Source organism: Pteropus medius, unplaced genomic scaffold (assembly GCF_902729225.1).
Source record: "Pteropus medius unplaced genomic scaffold, Ma_sr-lr_union100, whole genome shotgun sequence".
NCBI classification, from domain to species: Eukaryota; Metazoa; Chordata; class Mammalia; order Chiroptera; family Pteropodidae; genus Pteropus; species Pteropus medius.
In genome coordinates, this window is record NW_024352785.1 from 18,063,546 (window position 1) to 18,080,911 (window position 17,366).

General features: G+C 37.8%; 1 protein-coding gene across 5 annotated transcripts in view; it reads left to right on the forward strand.

Annotated features, from left to right (window-relative positions):
• GRAMD2B (GRAM domain containing 2B) overlaps positions 1 to 17,366 on the forward strand; it is a 113,899-nt gene that overhangs the window by 45,114 nt on the left and 51,419 nt on the right. The window contains exon 1 of one of the 5 annotated variants that reach the window (XM_039848583.1): positions 10,726 to 10,960. The exons of 3 other annotated variants lie outside the window; for them this stretch is intronic. In XM_039848583.1, coding sequence (XP_039704517.1) covers positions 10,878 to 10,960 — 83 coding nt within the window. In that variant the 5' untranslated portion in view covers positions 10,726 to 10,877. Of the gene's footprint in view, positions 1 to 10,725; positions 10,961 to 17,366 lie in introns of those variants that run through there. One more of the 5 variants, XM_039848585.1, reaches the window with a different exon arrangement.

Genomic DNA, 17,366 nt, shown 5'->3' on the forward strand with positions numbered 1-17,366 from the left:
TTCTCTGTTTGATTAACTGGAGAAATTTGGAAAATGTGGGAAGTCATTAACTAGGAAAATGAAATCAATCCAACTGGCCTTTGTTCAGTTGCACTGATCCTGGCAGTGAGGGGAGAACTACAAAGATGAGCAAGATGCCATCTCCATCTCACTGGGAGACAAACCAGTGCAGATGTAACTAAACCGAGAGATAAGTATTATACAGCATAGAAAAACTCAGAGCTAATAGCCCTGAGACATTTATACATGCCACACCCCATTCTAAAGGGCTTCCATGTCTTAATTCATTTAATTATCATAACCACTCTATGAGTGGTACTAGTGAGTGGTCTTTCCTTTTTTACGGTGAGGAAACTGAAGCTCAGAGAGGCTGAGGAACTCACCCAACGTCACACAGCTCATACTTGGTGGATCAGAGATTTAAACCCAGTCTCCAAATGCTACAAACCCTTTCCCACCACACAATGTAGCATTTAAAGGATTTTAATTCTAGCTATAGTGGGTTCAGGGGGCCAGGATGAGGTGGGGAGAGGAGGAAAGGAAGCCTCTAGGAGGAATGGCAATTGGGAAGTACACTTCGCGGATGGACACAATATAACCTCCAAACAAGGGAGATTGATGAGATTATCTCTAAAATGCCCTTCGATCTTTTAATCAATTAGGAATTTGCCTCTTGTGACATCACCAGAGATAACACAAAAAAGAGCAAGCTTTGAAAAACAACACAACAGAATTATCAGCTGTGTGATCATGGAAGAGTTTTTTACCTTTTCTGAACCTTAGTTTCTTTGTTGATGCAATGGGACAATCCTCGCAGGGTTGTAAAGAGTAAAAAATCTATGCTAGGCACAGTGCATGGCACATAGGCACTCAATTTTAGTCTCACCCTCCTTTTTCCTTTTTCTTTAATTGTCTATCATCTCAGTTCTTGAACTCGCCTAAATCTTAGATCATTGTGTGGCTGGCTACATATTAGTAGAGTACCTACCCTTTGGAGGTAGATGGAAAAATAAAAGATAGGATATTTGAGGGTATCAAATATTTTCTAAAATATCTGGAAGATTCTAATATGTAATACATCCATGTTATATTAAAATGCTATTTGTTTCTCTTGATCCTTTTAATGATACAAGTCAATTATCTTATTAAACAGTCACATGATAAACTGGAAACCAAAAAGTGAAGATATGTACTATTCATAAGCCATGACTGACATGGTTTAGGAAGCTTTCAATAGATAGCTTATGCAAAAAGTGTATAGTTAAGAGTTAAAAAGTTTATAATGTTAAATATTGAAATAAATATGTGAACAGAAGTCACAGAAAAAGTCCTATTCAAAAACTCTTTTGTCATAATTTGAAATTTTATTCTCCAAGATTTAGACAGAGATAATGAAACATTTATCTATAGAAAAGAGTAAATAAAGATCATATTGATATCCAAGAGAAAAAACATGAAAACTTTATGTAAGGTGTTTTGTTTCTTCTTTCTCTTACTTTATTAACTTAGAATATATATACATATATATCTATTTACATATATCAAATATGTGTGTGTGTGTGTGTGTGTGTGTGTGTGTGTGTGTGTGTGTATACACACACCCTATATATTTTTCCAGCTTTGGCTCAAGGGATTGGAGGTGTTTCTTTTCTTTTTACTTTTTTAAATTGAGATTTAATTTAAACATATTAAAATGCACAAATCTTAAGTGTACTCTCAATGAATTTTTATATACGCATACACCCACGTAATTACCACACAGATCAATATATAGAACATTTCCAACACTATTTACAGTCCTCTGCCCCCTTGTTAATCCATACCTACAGGTAACCACTATCCATACTTTTAAATAGAGCAGGTAACAAAATAGAAAAAGTGGAAAAATAAAGGAATCTTTAACCTGACTTTTTTTGTGTTTTCTGGTAAGTGCTAGAGTTTTTCATTACAAAGCTTACTTACTGGCAATTTAGTAACCATAAGACACCCAAGGCTCTAAGGAATAAACTCACTGGTGAAATCAGAGCCTGGGATTAAGAGAAGAAGCCTTCAAGTTCTACTGTAGAAAAGTCAGATGATCCATTAAAGAAAGCATCTGGAGAATTAAACCAGTTTACAACCTTGGTGTCAACATAAGTATGACTCAATGAGGTCTAAGTAAAAATTCTGCCTTGTGGTTAGCAGTGTTATAATAAGTAACAACAATGTGTCAATTAGACCTAAACTCTTGATTGTGTCATGAAGGTATCAACTCTGATTTGAGATTAATGGAACATGAGCTTTAAGTTGTTTTTCAAGTAATTGTGGTAATTTGATATTCTTGCATGCATTTGTCTTTACCTCACCATTCTGATAACTTTTGGGTCATCTAATAAAAGTTGGGAGTAGTGACAGAAGGTAAGTAGTGACAGAAGGTAAGCCTCCTAGGCAGCAAGGCAATCAGATCCAAGAGTTTGGTTCATTAGATACCTAGTCTAAACAACTGAGCTAATATGACATTTTAGTTTAGTCAATGCGATAGATTGGTTATCAGTAAATTTTCCAAACAGGGACACCTATTGAGATTGAAATGAGACACTATTATAATTATGCCAAAACCCAGGACTAAATCAGGAGTGTCTCAAACAAACCAGGACATTCGGTCACCCTCGCTATCATAAGCTTCCATTCCATAAGAGTTCATATTGATTAACTCTTAATTCAGTGATACCTTTACTAGCACTTACAGTGACAAACACATCTGAGAGGGAAAACCCCAGGGACACATGAAAGATTATAGCTGGGATCCAGCAAGTTAAAAGTATCAAAGCCCCAGTTCTGAGCATGCAGGCTTAGCTTCTGACGTAAGGCAATCAGCCTACAGGACTGTGGACTCAGAGGGGAACAGAGGTTACATCTTCTATAGCTAGAGTAAACCCCTCTCGCATGTGACACATAATATTCTACGCACTGTGTGTTGTCATTAAATAATGAGGGCTGATAACTAAGGGAGGGCAATACCCTCAATTTGTTAGAATATTATTCTGGTCAATAATGTGATGAGGATAGTCAACAGTTGATAAGAATTGGGTGCTTACTATGTATGTGGCATACTGTATTAATTCCTTTACATACATTAGCCCTTTAAATTCCCCCCAATGACTCTATAAAATAGATACTGCTGGGTATCTAAAAAATGGGTATTCCCATTTTTTTCCTACAGATAAGGAAATTGAGGCTTAGAAGAGGTAATAAAATGCCTACTAGGATTCTCAGGTCAGTCTGACTCTTAACCATTCCCTTATTCTATTCCTCACCTCCCACCCCTCACAAGTCAGGGCTCTTTTATTTCCAGGACAACTCACTCCAAAAGCTCAGACAAGAGTTGTTTATGGAAAGGATACCATAGGCAATGCCTTGGACAAAAACAGAAAAGCAAATACTGTAGAACGACCTAGGAATCAAGAACATTCCCGCCGGCTCTCGTCTCCTGTTCCTTTGTACAGTCTACTACCAATTTATACAATGTTTTCTCAAAATCTGAGGGCTTAGGATTCTAAAGGACCAAGCGTTTTAATGTCTGAATCTCTCTATAATATAAAATGTGTCTTATTAAAGAGCTTATTATATATTTCTTGACATGGAGGAAAGATGGACTTTTAATTTCATTTCCTTAATTGACTACTACCAAAAATAAAAATTAAATTCTGATTTTAATTAGTCCATAATCTTAACACACAGGGAAACATTCTGTTTTCATCCTTTTAAAAGTAGAAACTAATGCAAAAAAGCACAGAGCCCTACAGAAAGGGGGTAAATGTATTTAGCTTTCCAATAATTACTCTCTCCAAATGAAATTTATTTAAAATGCCAATTTGCAATTTTCTATATGTAACATTTATCTGTAAAAAGGTTTTTTCCCCCTTCATTCTTATAATTAGTTTATGTAAGGCAGAAAGTAATATTGCTGTAACCATGAGCTCTAGGGTCCTATCCTCGAGGCCAGTGTTGTTATTTAAATGTATTCCATTAATAGATTCACATTCCAGCACAAAGCACAGTGCTTGGACTACAGCCCAGTTCTCTTGACTTCCAGGGCCTTTTCATCAAGTTGTGCGAATTGGAGGTTGGGGAGTGGCGGGTATCTTGTGTGTGAGCCAAAAAAGAAGAACATGAAACATCATATAGCCATCTTTCCCCGCCCCTTCCTGTCATTTGACATTATGGTGTTACCTGATCCAAGTGTCTGGTTGTGATATATGAATGTCATAGTTTTTTACTAAAATTCTGTGTGTGTATGTTTTTCAAGTATTTGTTTATTGAACTCTCTCCCACTGGACTGAAAACTCACTTATAGCAAGTAAGTGCTTATTTATTTTTACAGTTCTATTTTCCTAGAATATAACCTGGCATACAAAGGCATCAAAAAAACAAACGACAACAAAACAAATAAACACACAATAAATGTTGATAGGAAGGAAGATAGGAAAGAAAGAAGCATGGGCAGGCTGCTCGATTTGCCTCAAATGAGGAGTCTGTCTATGATGCAGCCAAAAGATTCTGCAGCTACTTGAGAGAACAAGAAAAACTTTATTTGCCTGAGGCGTTATCTGCATTCCCTTCTCCTGTGCTGCTTCTTTGCCAGCATATTTATTGGATAATTTTAAACAATAAATAGTGCTACATAGAGAACAGATTAGGAAAAAAAAAAGATAATTGAAATGCTAATAGGAATTGTCAAGAAGGAATAAATAAAGTATGTAAAAAAGAAGAAAAAAAAACAAGAAAAAGCAATAAATAGTATGCAATAGTGACATAAAGAAAAAATGTAACATGCAGAAACTCCTTTAACAATAATTAAATATAAACTGTTTTAAAACAATATGCTGATTACACTGCATGGACTGCAATGTCTAAACATTTCACAGGGAGGAAAACAGAACACACCAAACCAGGGTGTGAGGAAAGAGAAAGCCAGTCCTCAAATTCATGGTATGATCATTAGTTCCCAAAACAAGAAAAGGAAGCAGCTGTATGACCGTTTCTCTACAAAACCATGAGAGAGTCTAACTTTAAATTGCTGCCTGTGGATTATAAACAGTGATTCTTGGACCTGCTCCAGAGCTAGACAATCTGAGAGTCACGGGACCTCTCTGATCTGTTCAAAGCACTTGCAGACTTGCAGTCAGCTAGCAGACAAGGAATAAGTAGTATGAGCCTAAGATTTTCTTTTTTAGCTAGGGTTAGGGGTGATATAAGTTATATTTCTTTTTCATTCACTATTTCCCCTCTGCAAGTTGAAAAAAAAAGGACCATCCTATTCAATATCAGTCAACTAGAGTTCCAGGGAAGTATGGCTGAGAAATACTGATTGGATATAAGCATGCAATGATTCATTCATTCATTCATTCAACAAATATTTTCTGAGCATCTAACATGAACCAGGCACTATGGACACCTTAGCGAACATGACAAAGAGTTCCTTGTTTTTGAGAAGATTCAATTCTTGTTGGAGAGGACAGATAATACATAAATGGATAGTGAAGATAATATCTCCATCAACCTTCTCTTACTTCCTTAAACTCCAGGCACAGTGGAAAACAGGAGCCTGCTTACTGTTTTCCTTACCCTGCCTCCAGGACTTTGCCCATGCTCTTTCCCCTGGCTCTTTTCACATGGCTTTTTCCTTTCTCTCATTCAAGTCTTAGCTGAGATGTCATCTCTCAAAGAGGCTTCCCTCATCTTTCTGTGTAAAACAGACTTCCCTCACTCCACATGGCTTTCCATTTTATTCTCTTTGTATTGCCTATCTGTTGAAACCATGTCATTTATGTGCTTACTTGTTTTATTTTCAGTCTCATCTGTAGTGATGCTTTGTCACTGGGCATGTGAGTAAATGTGGTAGCTGGTCTCCAAAGATGGTCCCCAGTGAACGACACCCCTGTGTTCACACCCTGTGTAGTTCTCTTGCCTTGAAACTGAGCTGGCCCTGTGGCTCACTTTTGACCAATAGAATGCAGCATGTAAAGGTGCCTGACGTCCAAGTCTGTCTCACAGGAAGCCTTACAGATTCTATCGTGGTATCACAGAACACATGGTCTGGAAGAAGCCAGCCACCAAGTAAAAAGTCCAGTTATACTGAGATTGCCATGCTGTAGGGAAGCCCAAACTAGCCATGTGGAGAAACTAAAATGCCCAGGTAGTCCCCAGCTGTTCTGGCCATCCCAGCTGAAGGACCAAACATGAGACTGTACAGTTGAGTCTTCAGATGATTTCAACCCTGGGTGCCATCTGACCGCAACTGCATGGGAGACCCCAAGTGAGCACCATCAGGCTGAGCCCCATCAAGCCATCATACCATGAAAGAAAAAAAAATTCTGTTTTAAGTCATCAAGCTTCAAGGTGGTTATCTGGCAATAGCCAATACAGACACCAAAGCTAGCTCTAGGTTCAAACATTTCTTTCCCCACAAATGTTACATATGTCTGAGGGTCTTTGGGTTTTCCCCGTCCCACACGCTCTCCTATAAGGCATGTGTCTCTGCCATTAACGAACCTTGTTTTGCTCTGTTCACTCTCCTCTACTCCTACAAGCACCCCACTCGAAGTCAGAAAAGCTGGGTCTGTGTCCTCATGGGACCACTATAATTTTAGCCAAATCGCTAAACTCTCTGAAGCTCGGGTTCTCCTCTGATAAATTATGGCAAAGATTTGATTTCTAAATTTTGTTTAGTGCGTGGCAGGCAACCCTTTCTCCTACCCTTAAATAGAAATTAATATGGAACAGAAATATAGGAAAGACATACAAGTGGAAGAGTTCTAACTGAGCAGGAGAGGCTGCATATTGGAGTAGCAGTAAGAGGAAGGCAGTGGGGTCAGAAGACCTAAGTTCAAACACCAGCTCCTCCCCTTGCTAGTTCAGAGCCCCAGACTCCCTCAGAACCTGGTGTGAAAACCACGCTACCAGGTGGTTTCAGAGGCGTCCCCACTTCACATGTGATCTGTAACATTTACCATATAGAAAATAGACATATATATTTCAACTTCGGGGGTAGATCTTAATTTGTTGTTTTGTGTGGCATCATTTGTTTCGATATTTTTTAAAATTAAAAAAAAAATGTTTTTATTGCTTTTGCTTTCTCACAGAACCAGATTTATACTAGTGTTTCCCAACTACCACCTGCCCCTAGACAACTACGCCCTTACTTACCATCTCACCTATTCTTCTCAACACAGGTGCGAAGCTTAGTTCTTGCCTCATCCTTAGAAAGAAAAATAGAGTGCATATTTAAAATTTCCCCATCTGCGGTATAACTTGGTTTGGGAAATAATGGTCTAGAACTATTCTATTTGATTTTTTTAAAATATTATTTTTAAAGGCCTCTGTAGGAAGAGATTCCATAGCCCACTCTAGAATCTCATCCCAATATTTAATGGTTGTATTCATCAGGAAACTGTCCTTCATATTTGACAGAAATCATTTAATACAGATCCCCTTCATGTAATGCTACTCACAATTTTTTTAAAAAAATTCTTATAATTAAGTTCTTCAGTGTCTTCTGATTTCTCTCATTTTCCACCCCACCCCCATTTTCTCCTTTGGATATTGACCTTGAATTGGAAACAAGAATGGTCTGATGAGTATTCCTAGAATTCTCTGACTTACGACATTGATCTATTAAATATTATGCATAGTTAAACTATTATTGAGCTTGCGGTTTACATCTTGATAAAAGCATCAACATCTAAAACATGTCATTGGACAATATGCATGAAATTACAGGCATACGAAGACACTTCACCTGTACTTATATTGGCTAATACATAACCTGTCATGTGTCATAAATTAGGTAACTACTTGATCATACATTGCAACCTTATCTCCACTCAAATGTTCAAATTCATATTTGAACTCTGTCCCTGAGACTGTGGACAGATACACAATGTATCTGATCAATGTTAAAAAGAGATCAACATTTGATCAATATTCTAAGCTATTAAAGAGAAGCTCCTACCTCCTGAAAGGTAATGGGTTAGACATCTTCTACTTAACCTGCTTCAATAATTGGAAAAAGTATTGGCTAGAACTACTCTCTGATATTAGAAACAAGAAAAATTATGTTCCCAGAAGCTTGGAGGAAGAAAAGTAAAAGGTCTTGTATTGGAGCAAAATCAAAAATATATTTTAGACATAACTTGATGTGTCTATTTTGTCACACTACGATAAAATTTTCCCTATCATTTGGCTGCTGTTGCTTTTTAAATACTGCTTTTCATTTTACTGTATAATAGCCCCCAAGAATAAACAAATTAGAAAGTTGTTTGACAATGTCTTTTAAACTTAGGCAAATGACACTAGGTAAAATAACATAGTTTAAACATAGTTTATTTGCTCCTTCCTAATTCGTGCCCACTCTAGGAAAGAACTATCTGCTGTTTTCCCACACACCTGACTCCCTACCTCCTTTCTCACTTTAGACCACACTGTTAGAAGTCCTCATCCCATACTCTAAAGAAGTTTCAGGACAACTGAGTGCTCAATGACTGAGCTGTACTGTAAGCCCATGCTAGAGAATACTTGCCCTCTTTCATGCATTAAAGGAGGCCTGGCCATTTCTTAAAAGTTAAATGTAGAATTACCATATAGCTAGCAACTCTATTCCCAGGTATATGGCCAAAAGAATTGAAAGCAGGCACCCCAACAGATATTTGCACATCAAGGTTCACAGTAGCATTGTCCACAATAGCGAAAAAGGTAGAAACACCCCAAATGTTCATCGACAGATGAATAGATAAACAAATGTATGTTCAATGAAATATCAGCTACAAAAAGAATGAAGTACTGATGCATGCTATGACTTGGATGGACCTTGAAAATATTATGTTCGGTGAAATAAGCCAGAAACAGAAGAACAAATATTGTTTGATTCCACTTATTTGAGGTACCCAGAACAGACAAATTCATAGAGACAAAAAGTAGAATAGAGGTTACCAGGAGTTGGGAGGTTGTGGGGAAGGAAGAGTTATCGTTTAATGGATACAGAATTTGTGTTGGGAACGATTAAAAAAAAAAGTTTTGGGTATAGATAGTGGTGATGGTTATACACATTGTGAATGTATTTAATGTCACTGAATTGCATACTTACTGATGGTTAAAATGATAAATATTATGTTACATACATTTTACTGCAATTAAAAAATTACTTAGGGGTAAAAAAAAGAGTCAGTTCTGGTCTGAATTCTGTAGTGGGGGCAGCTTGGAGATTTAAAGAGAGTCACTACCCAGAGTTTGGGAGGATGGCAACTTCATCTATATTCCAAGCCCAGTCCCAGAGTAGGGGGTGGAGCTAGAAAAGGGACACGGAGGCTGCAAGCCTCATGTCCCCAGTTAGAGCCAGCTATATGGACATGGAAGAGAACCACTTCCAAGCCTCCAAGTCACCCAGAGTCCTCCCCACCCAGCTCCCAAGTGAAGGAGTCAGTAGCCAGGAGGCCAAAAACAAACAACAAACAAACAAACAAACAAACAGGAGAACACAGGAAGAACACTAGAACACTCATGGAATTTTTACATGAACTTTTTTCTTTTACCTATTTTTCAAGTGTCACAAGAATCAATTTTGGAGCAAATGGGCTACAAAATGATACTTTTACTCTCTCTCTCAGTCTAATGATATAAACTAATAAATGGAAAGGAAATAAGAAAACTTTGGAAAGGACTTGCACCTCCAAAATGTTTGAGGTTATTTAGAAGGGTGTTTTCTTTTACACACACACATACACACACACACACACACAAGCACTATCGTTGCACAGTCTAATTATTCTTAAATCTAAAATTAACTTTAAATGAAAAATCAAGGACTTGCAGCCCCAGAATTGGTCATTTTTCCTAGCTCTGTCATGCTCTACTATAGCCACTTGTAATTGTTGTAAAGTTAGGCTTCCAACCACAAGATCTTGTATTAGTTATTCTTATTCTCAACCACTAAGTAGCAAATTAGAAAACTACCAACACATAAGTTATGTGCTGTAATAAGCATGTTCACAATGCCTGGGACATGGTAGCTCTCAAATGTTTGTTAAATGAACAAATGGATGCTTCGTATGCAAAACTTGACATAGCACCATCAAATCAAAACCTCACCAAGAGGCAGGAAGACGAGGCGTTCATTTTATTAGTTGGGTGCATAGTAAATAAGCAGCTATGAGGTTTTGAATGCTTCTCCTCCACAGAACTAGGAAGGGTTAATCAGACACCCACTAAAGGCAACCATCTCATTACTTTTGTTATTGAACTAACCTAAGATTTAAGGCCCCACGAAGCAGTCCTCAATGAGGCCGTATCCTGTTTGAATAATTTAGGCTGGGGCATAGGCCAGCCCACACAGCGCATCCGTGTGAGAGACAGCCTCACTCAGTCGGATCCACTTCCTGTATCTACAGCCGGCTGGTCATTTTTAAACCCCTCGTTACAGTCCGGATAGAAAAAACCGCCCCTCTTGCTGGGAAGCTAAATACAGTGTGTGGTGCCTTGTTAGGCAAATGTTTCACCTGCCTGGCCAATTAGCTTCCTCTCCCAGAAAGACTAGTTCAACAGGTTTCCTTTTTCTCTTCCTCCCCCTCCAGGGTTGGGGAAAGAGGCTGTCACTTCGCTTCGACCCTCCCCTTCCCTCCCTCGCAGCTCTTCCACGCTGGCTCGGACCAATCGCGGCCCCTTGAACGTGTCCAGGTTGGCGGCGGGCTGCGCGGCCCCGGCCTGGATGCGCCGAGCCGCGGCGCGCGCGGGGGAGGGCGCCCGGGATCGTGGCAGCGTCGGGAGGAGGACGCGTGGGGCACAGGGCGGGAGGCGGTGGCAGGCGCGCGGAGGTCTGAAGGTGCCCTGCAGACGCGGCCCCGATGACCGAACTACAGCAAGATGTGGAAGACACAAAGCCTGCCAAAGTGCTCGGGAAGAGAGAGGGCAAAGTTGGCTCAGCCCAGTGAGTACTCTCAGCCGGGACCCGTCCGCAGCGGTAGAAAGCGCGCTGCCCAAACTTCTCTGCCAGGGCCGGGTTTGGGATGGAAGCAGTTTTCTGGAACTTTTACAAGAACAGTCTGGTGGCTTGAACGTTTTCTGTAGCACCGGTCTTCCCTCCTCCCTACCCGCCCCCCCGCCTCCAGTTTCCATAATAGAGAAAAGGCACCCCAGCATTTCAGGAAGGTACTGTGGCTTGCAGTCTCGTGAGGGTGTGAATTATTGGAGCCGAAAGCACGAGTTGGGTAATTCCCAAGGGAGGGCTGGGGAGATCGTTCAGATCTCTAAGGCTGTCAAGAAACAGAGTGCTAACATTTATTTCAGTTGTCCTACTTCTTAATGACGTGTGGGAAGATGCAGTTGTCTGGTAGATGTCATCTGGTCAGTGGTTTCACAATGACATGTATTCCTCATTTGATTCAGACCTTGAGGGTGGGTGTCTTTGCCCCATTCCCTTCACTGTTTCCCCTAAAGAGAGTGGAAAAGTAGTGGAAAACATGAAATAGGCTTTATCTTTCCCCCTCAAAGACTGCTTTCTTTTGGTTCGGTACGTAGCACAAACTTAGATACTTTTTTTGAGGAAGGGTGTGGGAGTGGGGTCGGGGAGCACAATGAATAATGTAATAAAGCATTTCAAATATTGGGTTGTGACTATCCTCTTAAAAGATTAACGTGCATAATAGGATTTGCACATTGTTTGACTTGCACACTCTTCTGGCTTAAGAAACTGAAAACTCAAATATTTTGGTCACAGGGATTAGCTTTCTGTAATGAAACTTATTTATGTTTTCCGGTACTTTTTTTTAAAATCCAGAAGCATGATTATTTACATGATTGTTATTCCCAAACATTCTTCATTTAAAATGGAAAAGAATCATTCAGTGTTTATTTTCTATCACTATAACATTAAGTAATATTAAGATAAATATCTGAACAAGATAATAAATATTTAAATAAGCCAAATTTTTTATGATACCAAGCTGTATGTGGGGGGCGAGTACCAAAAATGCTTGATACTAATATAAAAAGATGGTAAATTATTTTAATGAAGAGTCAATCTCCATTATTCAATATTTCAGCATTTACTAATCTTTAAAACTCGCAGCCTGGTTCCACATAAGCACTTGTGTTTATAAAAGTATATTTCATCTGTGTATCCGTTGACATTTGGGCTTAAGTTTTGGAAGAGGCGTAGCTTCATTAGCTGCTCTGATTTACTGTTTCACAGGCTTCGCTCATATTCTTGTGCAGAGTCTGCTTTCCTTGGCTGTTTCTCCTTTGCTTTCCCAGCATTGCCAACTTAAGCTGATGTTCTTTCTTTACTCTTTATGTACAAAACTATGATGGAGAAAAAATTGCTATCAGCATAACATATCACAAAATGTTTTCTCACCCCCAAGTGCTAATAATTCAAGTTCAAAAAAAAGATGAACTCTCAAATATTTATTTCCTTTGCATTTAATCATTTTCTTATATATGTTACTTCTCTGAAGAAGTATTGTGGATAGTCTTATCACCATTTAATAGATGTTAACAGGAGTGTTAAGTGGCACAAGCTAGACTGGAACCCAGGAATTTAGACTTGTAGTCCAGAACTCACCCATAGACAATATTTGTTCCAGTTATACAAAGTAGAATGGTTCAAGTCTACCCAACAGCTACTGAGTTTCAGAATCTCCACATTCCTAGTCATCTAGATGTTCATTAAAGAGACTGTTTAGAAAGATTGAAATAGTCTCCTATAGCATTTTAGACTCATTCTCTTAACTCAAAATGCTTTAGATGTTGGGAGAATAATTTTGTATGTAGACAATAAGCACTGAAGCTCAGGGCCCCAAAATAGCTCTTCATTTGGAGCAGCCAGTTTCACAAATTCATTTCAGTTCAACGAATAATGGAATACTTACCAAAATATTCGTTCAGTAATGTGGGGAATATAAGAATGTATATGATATGATATCTTTTCTTCTGGAACTCCAAGAGCAGTTTTGATGGGGGTTGAGGGGAGGCACAAATGTTATCACTGTACTTCTAGGGACATTGGTGGCCGTTGTCACATCAAACAAACAAGGTACTATAAAAAGTTTGGCCCATAACCTTCTCCTCCACTGTTAGGATATTTATCCGTTTGGCAGTCTTTGTTAAATTTCTCTTGGTTTTTCATTTGTTTCCCCCTACAAAGTGGTAATTTCCAGGCCTATGGAATTCACCTTTGATTCAGTCTAAGATTTTTGACATTCTCGTCCTCTGAGTTCTTAAACTCTTGCTTTGGTAACAGAAGAGTAAGTTTAAGAGGGAGGTAGATACAATGTCCCATGATATATTGGTGTGATGTTTCCAAATTTGAAATCATTTTGAGTAGCCAAATTTTTATTCTTAGAAACCCAGTCTAACTTCTCCGTTTTGAACTCTATAACTTAGATTAACTGTCACCTAAGTTCAAAGTTGTTGAAATCCAGGTGTCCCAATGGACATTTTCTTCTAAGAGTGTTAGAATGGCTTGCTTCTTCCCATTTCCCTGCGTTCATAACTATACCCACATCGACTTCCCCACCTAGAACCTAGCCTCCTAGGTAGTAACGGCTGGCATTTATTGAGAATACTTATTATATGATGGGCCGTATGCTCAACACTTTACACACATACAAAATGAGGTAGACACAACTATATCCATTTTACAAATAAGAACATCGAAGCTCTGAGAAGTTAAGCAACTAGACCGAGACACACTTAATAAGAGAACACCTCAAATTCAACTAACTCTAGAACCTGAACTTGAATACTTTATTTGTACTCCTCTACTCTAAAATCTATGATGGCCCTCCATGACCTACTCTAAAAAACAGGTTCCTCTACCAAGAATTTATGACCCTTAATGATCTGGCATATATAGACCATATTTCGACCTGATACTAGCCAGTATGTACATCTTTTTTAGCCAGTCATACTAACAGCCCTATACTTAAGAGGTAATAATACAGAAGAATAAGTTAACAGGTGTGCCAGATGTAGTACTTAATAAAGGGTTCTTTGTTCTTCTCACCTCTATTCCTTTCTCTTAATATACTTCTATAAATCAACTCAAGTTTCCTTCATTTAAGACCTTCTTTTATCACTGGCCATACTCATCTCATCCTATCACTGCTTACCTTGTATGTATGTGGTCAGCCCTATAAAACTTAGCTGTTATTATTACTATTAATATTTATTAGACGTTTAGTATGTACAAAGTACTGTTTTAAGTTGCTAACGTTTGTTAACTCACATACTAGTCTAATGCATATTAGTTAACTTTCCCCTAGATAGATCACAAATGCCAATCACATTTTTCCTCATTGAATTTCTCAGAGGCCCAGCAAAAAATCACTTTCAACAACTATCTGTGGTGAGCTAGGGAGGCTGAGACCCCATCCCCCTCATTACAGCATATCATATGCTTATAGCTGACATTCAGCTTGACTGTCTTGGGGAAATTCCATTCTTAAAATTTCTTAGTCAAATTTCTTATCAGTAGCACTTAGCATTTTGAGGTGTGTTTAATTGCCCGAGAGCTGTGGCTTAGTTATTCATTTTTGTGGTAGAAGTGAGGCTGCAGATTTACTCATCACCAAAGTGCATATTTAATTATAAAATACAATGCGATTAAAAAAAAATACCCCTTTTCTTACCAAGAATTGATCATTTAGATCCACACTTCCTTTTGAAATCCTCGTTTTCCCCCACTTTCATAACCTTTTTTATTCTGAATTTTATGTTCCCAATACATAGGTAGTTCTAACATAAATAGTTCCAACTTTTCTGACACACATTTTAATGAGATACACTTTTATTTCTTAAAGTCTCTTGTGGATCTGACTTAGTAATGGCCAGGTTACTTTTAATGAATTTCAAAAAATATCTAAAACTGATATATTTCTGGGCAAAAGTCATCTTGATTCATTATTTCAAATAATGAATTACATTACATGTAATATATTTATAATGGAATTTGAGTTTTTTAACATTTACACTTTAATAACTTGGGCATAAGAATTTTGGAAATTTGTTCAACTCCATACATATGGAGAAAGAGAGGGTAGATATGAGCCACATAAACATTTACCTTGAAAGGAAGTTCTCTGGTATTATCAAGAAGCGATGATGATTTTAGGGCATACTTTGACATTAAAATGTGGATTCATGTGTAATTACCTGCGGTGAAAGCATTAATCATCCAGTTATTCCAGTTATCCTGTCTTTGTGCATGATATATTGTGGGTACCTGACTAGCAGAATAAGGGTTGAAGTTGAGAATGGGTCTTGAATTAGAAGCAAGAAGAGCAAAGACAAATAATTATTGAATATATATAGCTTGATTTCTCAGTGCTTGCTTAACTCCAAACTTTGAAAGTGCCCATTTAGCAAGAGAATCTCTATAATATATATTACATATGTATTATTTATCTTTCCATTTGTGTGTAACATAATTTTTAAAAATTTTAATTACAGGTCACTAAATTTTACAGATTACCCAGTGCACTTTTTAATATAAACTTAGAGGTAGGAAGAAAAAAATTGTATTAGACAATATGAAAATTATATTAAAGTAAAACAATCAATAGAGGAATTTGAAACGATGATGAGAAATAAACAGGGTGTTCTGGTTTAAATGTTTTGAAAAGAAATTGAATGAACCAAATCAGCTTTTTGGCTAGAGGTTGATATCATAGGAAATTTCTGATTTACCCGTAGTAAATAAAGTAATTAAGAATACAGGCTCTAGGAAACTAGGATTTGAAATCTGACTTTCCTGTCTCCTGGAAGTGTGAGTCTGGCAAGTTACTTAGCCCTCTAATTCTCAACTTCATCAACTATAAAGAGGAATACTTAAGTCAGCTGTTTCATATAGGCTTGCCTTTTTTTTTTTAATTTTTTTTTTTATGGTGACATTGGTTAACGAAATCCAATAAATTTCAGCTGTATAGGCTTGCTCTAAAGTTACAATGGTTAATGTAAGAAATGTACTTCGCCTAGTGTCTGACATTGTCAATTCTCTATAAACTGTAGCTATGTTAGTCCTCACTGGTGAGGGTCTGGGACATGCTATCGGGTGGAGGTGGAAGGCTGACATAAAACGTAATTAAACTACATAGTCAAAATTCAAAAGGCCTAACCTCTTGCAGTAGTGTGCACCAGTGTTCTGTTCAGTGAACCTGTGTTCCATCAGTTCAGCCGGAGGACAAAATTTTGTGACAGCTCTTGAGCATTTCCATGAATCCAACATGGCATCTTGGTTTTTTGTTTACGCTAAAAGGATCTCATGCCATAACTACTAAGTAAACTGCCAGCTTATTTACATACTACTTACTGATTTGGTATTATTACATCTTTTGTCTAATATTTTTTATCTGTGATCCATTGATTTCCACATCCTGCTTCCTGGCACTGAGCTTTTCTCTCATGGCTCCTCATCTTTAAACAGCTGAATTTTTTCCATTTGCTAAATTCCAATAGAACTCTCCTTCAACATCTTTCTGATTCTTTAAATCTCAGCTTTAGGCACTAAACACATTTTCAAATGGCATAAAGCAAAAAGTCCTGGAGAGAGACTGAGCCATCCTCAAGTTATCAGTTCATCTTATCTTCTCTGTTCCCCTCTTTAACGAGATGGATGATCCTAGACAAGCCCTTAGTAACATGAGTTAGCAATATCTGGGCCACTTATGCACTAGATCAAGGTCACAATAGTAATGAGACCTATTTAAAAAGAAAAGAGACCAAAGTGGAGAAATAAAAATGTAAAGTTAAAGACAATGAGTAAGGAGATAGGGAGAGAAAAGAAGTGAGTTGAAAAAGGAGGGGGAAATACTGAGTTTTACTGGAGAGAGAAAGAAAAAAATGCTAATTTACCATTAACCTGTACAGTCTGCTTCTATTCTGGCAGATGCTCCTCCTCTTTTCTTCCCACGCTTTTATTCTGTGTCCTGTCAATGAAGTCTCAGGCACTGAGATGGGTGGCTGACCTGCCTCTTCTCTGATGGAGATAATGGCCTGTGTACAGGTGTTGGTATTTTCTGAAAGTCCATATATATTAAGTGTATGATTATATCCATATTTGTTATCATTTAGATTTTTCAAATTATGTCTTCCATGTGCAGTAAGTTAAAAACTGAAAAGGACCTCAGAAATATGCTAATTTTTGTGTCTTTCACTATTAAGGATTATCTGAAAATAGTTACTTTGTGATCCAACAAGTTATTTGGAAACCCCTAGTGTGTACTACTGTAAAAAAAGTATATTATGAATTGAGTAAAAGACTAATTCATCATGACAACTCATTATCACTGTGTTGTTTCTATAATTCATCAGAAAGCAGCTCCTCATTTGAGTCT